General features: G+C 60.7%; 1 protein-coding gene and 1 long non-coding RNA gene across 10 annotated transcripts in view; one reads left to right on the top strand and one right to left on the bottom strand.

Annotated features, from left to right (window-relative positions):
• The first annotated feature begins 1203 nt into the window (after positions 1–1203).
• The window catches only part of FLNC (filamin C), a 27322-nt gene continuing 17774 nt past the window's right edge, over positions 1204–10751 (top strand). For 3 of the 6 annotated variants that reach the window (XM_027075424.2, XM_027075422.2, XM_027075420.2), the window contains exons 1-8: positions 1205–1897; positions 6240–6488; positions 8048–8145; positions 8294–8444; positions 8540–8658; positions 8867–8944; positions 9140–9302; positions 9478–9678. In XM_027075424.2, coding sequence (XP_026931225.1) covers positions 1543–1897; positions 6240–6488; positions 8048–8145; positions 8294–8444; positions 8540–8658; positions 8867–8944; positions 9140–9302; positions 9478–9678 — 1414 coding nt within the window. In that variant the 5' untranslated portion in view covers positions 1205–1542. Of the gene's footprint in view, positions 1898–6239; positions 6489–8047; positions 8146–8293; positions 8445–8539; positions 8659–8866; positions 8945–9139; positions 9303–9477; positions 9679–10037; positions 10101–10751 lie in introns of all 6 variants that reach the window. The other 3 variants (XM_027075419.2, XM_027075421.2, XM_027075423.2) reach the window with 3 other exon arrangements.
• The window catches only part of LOC113604144 (uncharacterized), a 26644-nt gene continuing 21744 nt past the window's right edge, over positions 5852–10751 (bottom strand). For 2 of the 4 annotated variants that reach the window (XR_008296648.1, XR_008296660.1), the window contains one exon: positions 5852–10433. This is a non-coding gene — a long non-coding RNA (uncharacterized LOC113604144). The remainder of the gene's footprint in view (positions 10434–10751) is intronic. The other 2 variants (XR_008296649.1, XR_008296651.1) reach the window with 2 other exon arrangements.

Raw genomic sequence — 10751 nt, 5'->3', positions numbered from 1 at the left:
GGGAATGTCTGGCCCAACCTTACTGTGTCAAGAGGGATGGGGCAGCTGAGGAAGTTTGGCCTAAAAGGGGTACCAGGAGATATGGAATACATGTACGCTACACAGAATTGCAGGCTATATATTCTCTATATAAGTACATTTGATAGCTCTTTCCCCTCACTCCAAGCAGCTCCTCTGAGTGCCTCAGTTTCCTTGCTGTCACCATACCCTAGGCCTCCAGCTGCCCTTGGCTTACCCTGAGCCCAGTCCCGCCTAGGCTTTCTGGCTGGCTCCCTTGGGCTCTCCCTGCCCACCAGCCCCGTCACGTTTCCCCTTGGCTGTTCTGGGCAAGGCTCTCCCTGTTTCTGTCTGGCTAACCCGCCCTTTTGCTGGAAGGATCTGCCTTGCGGCCCAAATGGGCACATTGCCCAGGGGGCTCCCTGGCACAACGGGCAGTCTCTCCTTGCCCTCTCATCACCTTGGTTGAGTCAGACATGGAGGGGGGAACACGGTGTGACTCATTGGGTACTATCTTCCTGAGCTCAGCTTCATTCTGAGGGGATGAGGCCAAGCAGGCTGGTGACAGGGACACTGAGTCAGGGGCAGCCTCAGTCTTTCCCCTGGGACCCTGGGTTTGGGCTTCAAATGAGGCTTTTCTACCTGTAAAGTGGAGCACCCCCAAGCCTTCTTCCTAATCGGCCTGGGCAGTGTCCCTGCTTTCTCTCAGCCCATCTGTACACAAGCACACACACTTCCTTTCCCCTGCAGGTGGACAATACCCTGGGCCAGGAGCCAGGACTCCCAGGCCCTGTCAACGGCCCTGCCACCAATTCATCCAGAAAATTCTGTCAGCACGACTTCAGTGTGTTTTGCCCCAACCGCTAGCCTCAGTTTCCCCATTATGTCTTTAGTCCCACAGCGTATGAAGGGGGTGTATTTCATCTTCGTCTGGCGACGCTCAGTTTGGGGGTATAGGGTGCGCTCACCCCTCGCCTTTCCGCTCTGCGATCCACCTCCCCAGAGCGGCTGCGCAGGACGGAGCCCGCTTGGGCCGCAGACCCAGGCCGAGGCTGGGGGGCGTGTGTTGGGGGGGGGGAGCCCTCCCGCCACCCGGGCCCTGTTGGGGGAGGGGAGGAAGGAGGCGGGGCCGCCCGCTCCGCTCAGCCCCCACCCGCGGGCCGGGCGGCATTCCTGGGAGGCCGGCGCTCTGACGTGGACTCCGGGGCCGCAAGCGCGGCGTGGGGGGGGCGCGGCCCCAGGGGCTTCTTAAACCCCCCGCCCCGGCCCGGCCCGCACTTCCCGAGCACTGCTCCGCCCCCGGAGGGAGAGAGAGAGAGACAGAGAGAGAGAGCGCGGCCAAGGAGCCGAGGAGGCCAGCCGAGTCCCACCAGCCAGGGCGCGAGACAAGTTGAGAGCAGCGCAGCGCAGAGCTGCGAGTCCCGCGGTCGCGCCCCGACAGCACCCCGACAGCGCCCCGACAGCGCCCCGACAGCGCCCCAGCCCCAGCCCGAGCCCAGCCCGAGCCCAGCAGGCAGAGCAGCCCCCGCCCCAGCCCGCGCCAGCATGATGAACAACAGCAGCTACTCAGAGGCCGCCGGCCTCGGCCTGGGCGACGAGGTGGACGACATGCCGTCCACGGAGAAGGACCTGGCGGAGGACGCGCCGTGGAAGAAGATCCAGCAGAACACGTTCACGCGCTGGTGCAACGAGCACCTGAAGTGTGTGGGCAAGCGCCTGACCGACCTGCAGCGAGACCTCAGCGACGGGCTGCGCCTCATCGCGCTGCTCGAGGTGCTCAGCCAGAAGCGCATGTATCGCAAGTTCCACCCGCGCCCCAACTTCCGCCAGATGAAGCTGGAGAACGTGTCCGTGGCCCTCGAGTTCCTGGAGCGCGAGCACATCAAGCTCGTGTCCATCGGTCAGTGCGGGCGAGCAGTGCACGGACACAGCGGGGAGGGGGAAGTGCCCCAAGAAAGGGCTGGCCCCTGGGGGTCGCGGACACAGGTGCTGGGTGGGTGCCGGGAGCTGAGATAGGACAGAGAGTGGCCCCCTGGCCCAGGGAGAGGGCCCTGGTCCCTGCTTTCCTGCCATCAATGCAGGCCATATGGGCAGTGCCTTCACACCCCTCTGTCCCTTCAGCGGAATATTGGGGTTCCAGTCCACACCTTACCGTTTCTAAGTCGTCCAGCTCAGCCTCCCGGCACACACTCCCATCAACCCGCCTCTACTCATTGTCCCCTTTCTTGCCATGGGGCCATCCCAGCCCATGCTTGAGAAGACAGGGTGCCCATTACTGATTCCTGGGGGGCATTTACTCCCTAAACAAAGCAAAGAGCTTCTTTGCCTCCCAGCACGTCCATGGGGGAGAAGCAGGCTGAAGGCAGGTCAGGGAAGCTGGTGGCTAGGCAGGCATGGGGAGGGGGGGGGGCAGGCGGGCTCCACAGGCCTGTGCTTAGCAGCTGGGTTCAGGCCCCTGGGCCAGGGCAGGCAGGGCCCAGCCTCAGAAGCCTAAAAAGGCACTAAGAGAGGGCAGAAAGCCTTAACCCCTGCCTATCCACCTCCTGCTTTAGTCTGCGCAGGAGGGTGCTCCCCTAAGTCCATGCCAGGCCCCAGCCCACTCCCTAGGACTGGATTGGCTGCAGCTAACTGTCTGGGTTGAGAGGAGGGAGGGGAAGGCCTGTAGAAGGGAGGAAGTCATTGAGTGTAACCAGATTTGGAAGGTGTATCAGTGCTGGTGGGGGTGGGGAAGCGCTCCAGGCTTGGGAGCTTGGGGAGCTGAGGGTGGGCTCTGAGTGGTCAGAGGCTGCTCCTCCCCTCACAGCCCTGCAGTCCTCCCTGCTGGCTGGGGGCCTAGGGAAGACCCCCTACCCCAGTGGTGAGCTCTTAAGAGTCTTGCTGTGATTTACAGGAAAGGGCCCCTTGGGGTGCACCCCAAAACCCCAGGAGAAGAGTTTCACATGGGGTCCGATGCCTTCCCCCACCAGGCTACCCCAAAGATAATTGAATATCTGTCCACCCCCACTCTCCCTCAGGGCATCTCTAGGCCTCCTGAATTAGCAGCTGAAGTCAGTCCGGGGCCCTTTGCCCTGTCCAGTCCCCTCTCTAGGCCTTACCCCTCCTGCCCCAATACTGCCCCCCCACCCCACCCGCTCTGGCCTGGAAATAGCCCTGCCTCCGTGACACAGCAGATGTCTCTGAGCTTTCCAGAAGGACAAGCCTGAGGACAGGGGTGGGGGAGGGGACCCTGGTGTGTGTAGTGGGGTGAGGGCTACAGAGTGTGTGTGTTGGTGGGGGGTTGGTCGGAGGATTTGTGTGGGGGAATCAGAGACAAGTCAGTCCTGGGGCTGTCATCCCCCTGCATGCTGAGGTTTGACCGACAGACTGACGGTCCCAGGTGGGGTCTCAAGAGGAGGGCCTCCGGGCCTCACTAGGACTTTATAGGAAACTGCTCAGCCTTCCTCTCCCCTCCCCGCTGCGTGGGCCGCCGGCCCCTTTCCAGGCCTCATCCTTCCTGAGCGCACCTCTCCCCTCCCCCATGGCGGTGCCTGGCTCCGGCCCCTTGGCTCAACAGCGGAGGGGCCGGCTCAGAGTAGAGGGGGAAGAAGGAAAAGATGGTTTGGGGGCGGGAGGGACGCTCCTGGGTTCCCGCTGAGAGGAAGGGGAACTGTTCCCCATTTGGGCCAAGTGGCTCACTCGTGCTGATGAGATAAGCTGTCAGCAATTTGGGGCCGGGCCTGAGGCTGAGGGTGGAGGGAGGGGGCACAGGGGGCGGGGTTGCTCGACCCTGAGGAGATGTCAAGGGATTCCCCACCAGGGGCGGCTTTCTGCTGCCTCTGGTTCCCTCTGGCCCGATCAGTGGTGGGAAGGGGCTGTGGTGGTGGGGGGGGGGGGGGCTCCTCTGGGCCTTATCTCAGGACTGCGATGGAGCATCTGGGCACCTGGGAGGGGGTCAGAAAGACTCCCCACTTCCCTTTCCAGGAGTGGGGTGGGGGCTGGGGGCTGGGAAGTCCAGCTAAAGAACGGGGTGCTCAGCCCGGGTTGAAGGAGCTGTGTGCCCTTACCCCAGCACCCCAACCCGGCCCCCACCAGCCCCTCAGCCCCTCCAAACAAAGAGGCCTAATGAGGCAGCTCTGTGCCGCAGCTGTTCCCCAGTTGCTACTCCTTCTGGAGCCAACAGCTGAGGGAGGGGCCAGAGGGGGGCAGCAGCTGTGCCGGCACCTCCCTCGCCAGGGCCCTCACTCCTTCCCCACCCCTGAGGCCTGGGGTGGCCTGAGGGTCTGGCCGTAGGGCTCTTCCCACCCCTTTGGGGGTGTCCCCAGGCTGGAGAAGAAGTGGTGGCTCAGGGTGGGAGGGAGGAAGCCTGAGCTCCCCTTTTCTGCCTGGCCTGGGGCAGGAATGGGTCTGGAGAGGAAGGTCATTGCTCCGGAGCCGGACTCTAGGCCCCTCTCCTGCCCCAAGCCGCAGTGGACCACTTGCTGTCTGGCCCAGGGCCAGTCACTGGGGAGAGACTTCTCCTTGCGGCAAATATGAATGACACCCCCTCCAACCCCAGCAGCCTCAAGGCCTCCCTCCCACGAATCTGCCCCCCCACCCCCCCCCCCTCCCGGTTTGCAAGAAGCTCTTCTGGGTGTGTGAGCACTGGCTTTGGAGGCTGTCGGGGTGGTGAGAGGCCTTGGGGCACTGGGTGTCAAGACTGTGTGAGAGTATGGCGGCCTGTGTGTTTGAGAGAGCGCCCTGAAGCACCGGGAGGCCGGGAGTGAGTTGTGTCATGGAATCTGAAAGCTGCCAAACCTTTGTGCTGCAGCAGAGCCAGGGGGAGAGGGGGCGGGCTGGGGAGCTGCCGGGGAAGGAAGGATGAATCAGTGAAAGGGTGGGGGAGCCAAGGGGGCCAGAGCTGGAGGCCAGAGGGATAGAGAGGCTGCGATTCCCCCTCCTGGGGGCTGGTGGGGATGGGGTGGGGGATGCTGGGGTTCCCCAGGCCTTTGGTCTCCGGACTGTTTTCTCCCAAGATCTAGGGGAGGAGGAAAAGTTGTGTAAGGGGTGTGTGGGGGGGGGAGGGGGGTGCGCCTCCAGCCCCACCCTCTCCCATCTCTCAGGCAACACCAGTAAACAAGGCTGAATCTTCTGTCCCCCCTCCCAACCTCCTAAAAGTAGTGTTCAGGGAAGCTGATGGATTTCAGGCCTGCATTGCCCTTTACAAATAAGCTGGCTTCCAAAGACTCATACTGTAGGCCATCCCGGCTCCTGGATATTTCACTCTGGCTGTTGAAGGAGAACGAGGTCTCCTGAATCTTGAGGAAGCGATTCTGGTCCCTAGTATTCCTCCAAGGTGGCGATGGGTGAAGAGTCTCAGCTCCTGAGACTTGAGTCCACACGGGTGACATTCCTCCTGGCTCATGTGAAATCCCACTGGCCCCAGCATTTGAAAACATGATTTTCAAGCCTTACCCAAGCATGCACTGTACCCCCCTCTCCCTCCCCCTCCCCGAACTTTGTTCCAAAAGCCTTTTATGGTGTTCAAGAGGAGAATTCGGCTGGAACCAGGTTAGTTCTAATTCCTCTCTAATTTCAGGGTTTTTTTAATATTCATTCAACTAGTATTTACTGAGATCCTACTAAGTCCTAGGCTCTGAGTGTAGAGAAATAGTGTCTACTGTGAAAGAAACCAAAGCGTACTTACTATATGATTCCATTTGTATAAATCTCTAGAAAATGCAAACTAATCCATAGTAACCAAGGGCAAACCAGTTGTTGCCTGGAAAGGGGGACAAGGAAGGGCAGGCGGAGGGACCACAAAGGGGTACGTGCAAGGAAATCTGGGGAGAGGTGGATAGGTTTATGACTTGTGGTGATGGCGTTATAGGCACATACATGTTGTCAAAGCTTGTCCAGTTTAATACGTGCAGCTTGTGTGTCAGGCACACCTCAATAAAACTTAAAAAATGAAACGGCACAGCCCCCCCGCAGAGGCTTACAATCCCGGATGATCGCCAGGGGGCCTGTAGCCGGATGGAGGCCCACGCACGCGCTGTTCCACAGGTGAAAGTACCTGCCGTGGGGCACGCTGTAGGCAGACCCAAAACGTTAGGCCTCTGGGCGCGGCCTTGGCCTTGCTGGAGGGTGAGAATTCGGTAGGCAGAGAAGGGGGCAGGTTCCGAAAGCGGGAGGCCTGACCCCCTCTGCTCTAGCAGCTGCCTCGTGAGCTGAGCTGTGGAGGGCAGCCCCCTCGCTGAGCCCAGCGTGTCCCCTCCACTCTGCAGACAGCAAGGCCATTGTGGATGGGAACCTGAAGCTGATCCTGGGTCTGATCTGGACGCTGATCCTACACTACTCCATCTCCATGCCCATGTGGGAGGATGAGGAGGACGAGGACGCCCGCAAGCAGACGCCCAAGCAGCGTCTGCTCGGCTGGATCCAGAACAAGGTGCCCCAGCTGCCCATCACTAACTTCAACCGTGACTGGCAGGATGGCAAAGCTCTGGGCGCCCTGGTGGACAACTGTGCCCCTGGTAAGTGGACCAGTGGGCCCATCATGGAGCCCTTCGCTGGTGGTGCTGAGGGCTGTGGCTGTCAGAATGCATATCTCCGGGCTGGGGGATCAGGACGGCCTGTGGGGCTTGCCCTCTGCTCCAACTGAGAGTCATTGCTGGTGACAGGCCCTTCCTGCGGGTGTGACAGATATTGCAGCTTGCAGCAAAAGGTTCAGAATTCCTCATTTTACAGACAAGGGCAATGAGGTCCAGAGAGGGCCAGTGATTTGTCCAAGATCACACAGTTTATCTGTGGCAGAACTGAACTTGAGCCCAAGGTCTCAACTTCCTGCTCCATGAGTGTCCTACTTTGCCATACGGGTACCATTTCTGCTGAGCTGAGAGAAAGGAAATATGGTAGGACTTGTAGCAAGAATCCCAGAAGTCAGACCCTGAGAAGGTTCTTCTTTGTGAGGCTCTGGGAGAGGTTTGAGGAGGGACTGAGGCTGGTGTGCTGCTGCCCAGTGACAGGTGGCCCAACACTGTCCTCTCAAACGTAGGCCCTGGCCCGGTCAGGTGGGGGGGCAGTCAGGGCCCATGAGAAGACTGAGGCCATGACTGGCTAGAGCCCTGCCCTATATGCATCTTCCCTTCTGACTATCACCTCCCAAGAAGATAGATCGCCTTCTAATCTGAGTCGGTCAGCTCTGCCTCTGGGGAGCCATGGCCCCTTGGGAGAATCCTCCCCAGTCTGGGGTCAGCTGGGGAGCAGGGGGTGGGAGGCGGGGGCACCAGCCGCCTGGGAAGCATTCCCAGCTGCTGAGCCATTGCCCACAGCTGGTGAGGCCGCCAGAAGTGAGCTCAGCTGTTCCGGCCGGTCATGGATTCCAGCCTTTGAGCTGGCCCCCTCCCAGCCAGTGAGCATCACCCCTCCTCCAGCTCTGGCCTGGACCAGGCACCCCCTGACCTTTGCACCCCTTGACAGGAGTGATCTGGAGCTGCCTCAGCATTCTTCCCGTTAGGAGAGCTGTGTTTTGGGTGGCCACAGAGGAGAACCTATCCTCTCATGACATGCCCTTATGTGCCTCAGTTTCCCCAAGTGGGTAATGAGGAAGGAGAGGGTGTCTTAGGCTCTAAGGCTGACGTGGGAAGTGTTTGGAGCTCTAGGACTTGAGGGAGGCTGTGAGGAGACCTCGTAGAGGATGGCGTCAGAGGCATGTGCAGGATGGAACCTGCTGTCCCGAGGCAGCAGGAGTGAGGCAGGAAGGACTGGGAGGGGGGCGGTCCTGACAGGGTCTGCGCTGGGGCCTGGGCCGGCAGAAGGCTGACTGGCAGGGCTGGTGCCAGGCTGCGTCAGCCAGGGCAGAAAGGCCTCATTGTTGGTGCTAGGGAGGGCTGCCGCGCCTCCCAATGGCGATGGGCATCCCAGCGATGGTCCGTAACATAGGGGGGTAGCAAGAACCTGGCTGGTCAGGGGCCCAGAGGTGCGCGGCAGCAGGCGTGACCCCGCAGCCTGTGAGGGTGTCGGGTGAGCAGATGCTCTGCATTCTGACTGGCTGCCTTCCCCTACTCATCGTCTCCCTCTACCATCTCTCTAGGCCTGTGCCCTGACTGGGAAGCCTGGGACCCCAACCAGCCTGTGGAGAACGCCCGGGAGGCCATGCAGCAGGCGGACGACTGGCTCGGGGTGCCCCAGGTACACGAACAAAGAGGGTGGGGGAGAGTAGGGGGCCAGGAGGGCCAGGACGGAGGTTGGGTCTATGAGGATGCCCGGTCAAGAGGGGGGAGAGCACCGAAGTCACTGGGTAGAGGGCACCCTGTAACTCCCTTCTTCCCTGTGGCAGGTGATTGCCCCCGAGGAGATTGTGGACCCCAACGTGGATGAGCATTCTGTCATGACCTACCTGTCCCAGTTCCCCAAGGCCAAACTCAAACCTGGTGCCCCTGTTCGCTCTAAACAGCTGAACCCCAAGAAGGCCATCGCCTACGGGCCTGGTACGTGTCGAGTCCCTGCCGGTCTTCCCTGGGCAGTTGGGTCCATCCTAGGATGGGTCTTCCTAAGTAACCTGGCTCTGCCGTCTGTCCCTCAGGCATCGAGCCCCACGGCAACACTGTGCTACAGCCTGCCCACTTCACCGTGCAGACGGTGGATGCCGGCGTGGGCGAGGTGCTGGTCTACATTGAGGACCCTGAGGGCCACACCGAGGAGGTATGGAGAGCTGCTGAGGACGAGAGGGAATGGCATGGGCTTCGAACCAGAGACCACGGGCTGCTAGCAGGACTGGCCTGGAGATGGCTGCCAGAATTAACTACTAGGCCGGGTTCTGGGGGAAGCATCACCGTGGGTGCTGCCAGGCACTGTGGGGTCAGGAGGGGCTGCAGCCTCTGTGACTTCCGGTCTTTTCCCTTCCCAATAGGCCAAAGTGGTTCCCAACAATGACAAGAACCGCACCTATGCTGTCTCCTATGTGCCCAAGGTTGCGGGGTTGCACAAGGTATCTCCCTGCCGACCCTCCCCATCCCGCTCACGTCCTTGGCTCTGTCGTCGTGGAGCCCTCTGTCAGCTCGCAGCCCACCCCAGCATGCCCAGCAGCCCACCTCTCCCCAGCCTCGGTTGCGCCCTGCCCATCCACCCCCTCTCAAAAGAACTGCTTTCCCCGAGAGGCTAACATTTGGCCCCTGATCTGCAGGTGACTGTGCTCTTTGCTGGCCAGAATATCGAACGCAGTCCCTTTGAGGTGAACGTGGGCATGGCTCTGGGAGATGCCAACAAGGTGTCAGCCCGTGGCCCTGGCCTGGAGCCTGTGGGCAATGTGGCCAACAAACCCACGTACTTTGACATCTATACTGCGGGTAAGGATGGGCCCTAGGGGGATGTCAGGTGGGCAGCGCATGACTACATGGGTGATGTGGATGGGGGACAGGGGCAGGGTCTCAGCCAGAGGGTGGGTGGTCCCAGAGTGAGGGAGCCCGGAGCAGCTGTTTGTGTCCAGAGAGGGGGTTGCTGACGGCTTTTTGTGCATGGCAGGGGCCGGCACTGGTGATGTCGCCGTGGTGATCGTGGACCCGCAGGGCCGGCGGGACACAGTGGAGGTGGCCCTGGAGGACAAGGGCGACAGCACGTTCCGATGCACGTACAGGCCTGTGATGGAGGGGCCCCACACGGTGCATGTGGCCTTCGCTGGTGCCCCCATCACCCGCAGTCCTTTCCCCGTCCATGTAGCTGAAGGTAAAAGGCCCTTCACCCAGCCCCACAGTCACCCTCCCTGAGGCCAGGACACAGAGAGAATTGCCACCAAATTCCGGGGCTGAGGGTTTATGGGAAACGAACCACTAAATCCAGGGGTGGGAGGGGAGCCGGCGTTAAAATAGGTAGAATATCCATGGGGCGGGGGCAGGGGGTAGCTCTGGAGAGATCTCATCCTGGTCATCTCTCCACCTACTATCCCAGGGAGGGTCCGGAGACCACAGCAAAGTATACAGACAGGTGCCACCTTGCAAGGGTTGCGGGGGCATATGTGATGGGCACCCATACCCCAGGCCCTCGGGTGGTGACTCCCGCCACTTGGTTCTCTCCCTGCCGCTCAGAGCCCTTGCCGTCACACGTCCCCTCCGTGCCCATCATCCACCAGGCCAAGAAAGTGGTGCCACGTTAGTACTGTCCAGGGGAGGTGGGGCCAGCATGGCCACAGCTGACTGGCCTCACCTGTGCTGTGTGGAATGGCCCAGGCAGTGTGGAATTGCCCCCCTTCCGTGGCATTCTGTGACGGGCCCCAGGTTCTGTGCCATTGCCTGTGTCCTGTGGTAGGCCTGGATTATACGTCCTTGCCTGTTTTGTGGCATCCCGTTGGGTCCTATGCCATTTTATGTGTTCCGTGGCAGTCTGAGATCACTCTTCTTTGGCCCGTGTTCAGTAGCAAGGTCTGGGTTCATTGCCACTGGTAGTGTTCTGTGGCAGGCTGATTTCCATGCATTGCCTGTGACCTGCAGAAGGCTTCATGTTATGCTGAATATCTCATTCTGTGGCCTCGCTTAGTGTTTTATGGCATGACCTAGTCCTAAAGCTGCTATGGTGGCTCTGCCTGAGAAGGCTCAGATGGCTCTGGGTGGGTGGCTTTGGGTGGTTTGGGGACTTCCCCTCTCTCTCTTTGCCCCACTCTCTGCCCAGGCTCTGCCATGTCTGTGTCCCAAGTGACACTGACTCTGAGAAGCCCAGCAGGGAGGGTTTCTTGTGGCCAGCTCCTCATCCAGCATGGCTCCCAAGGGCCCCAGTTGTGTCGGGGGCCCTGGGGAGCACAGGGG

This window comes from Acinonyx jubatus, chromosome A2 (assembly GCF_027475565.1).
Source record: "Acinonyx jubatus isolate Ajub_Pintada_27869175 chromosome A2, VMU_Ajub_asm_v1.0, whole genome shotgun sequence".
NCBI classification, from domain to species: Eukaryota; Metazoa; Chordata; class Mammalia; order Carnivora; family Felidae; genus Acinonyx; species Acinonyx jubatus.
This window is presented reverse-complemented; position numbering and strand designations above follow the sequence as displayed.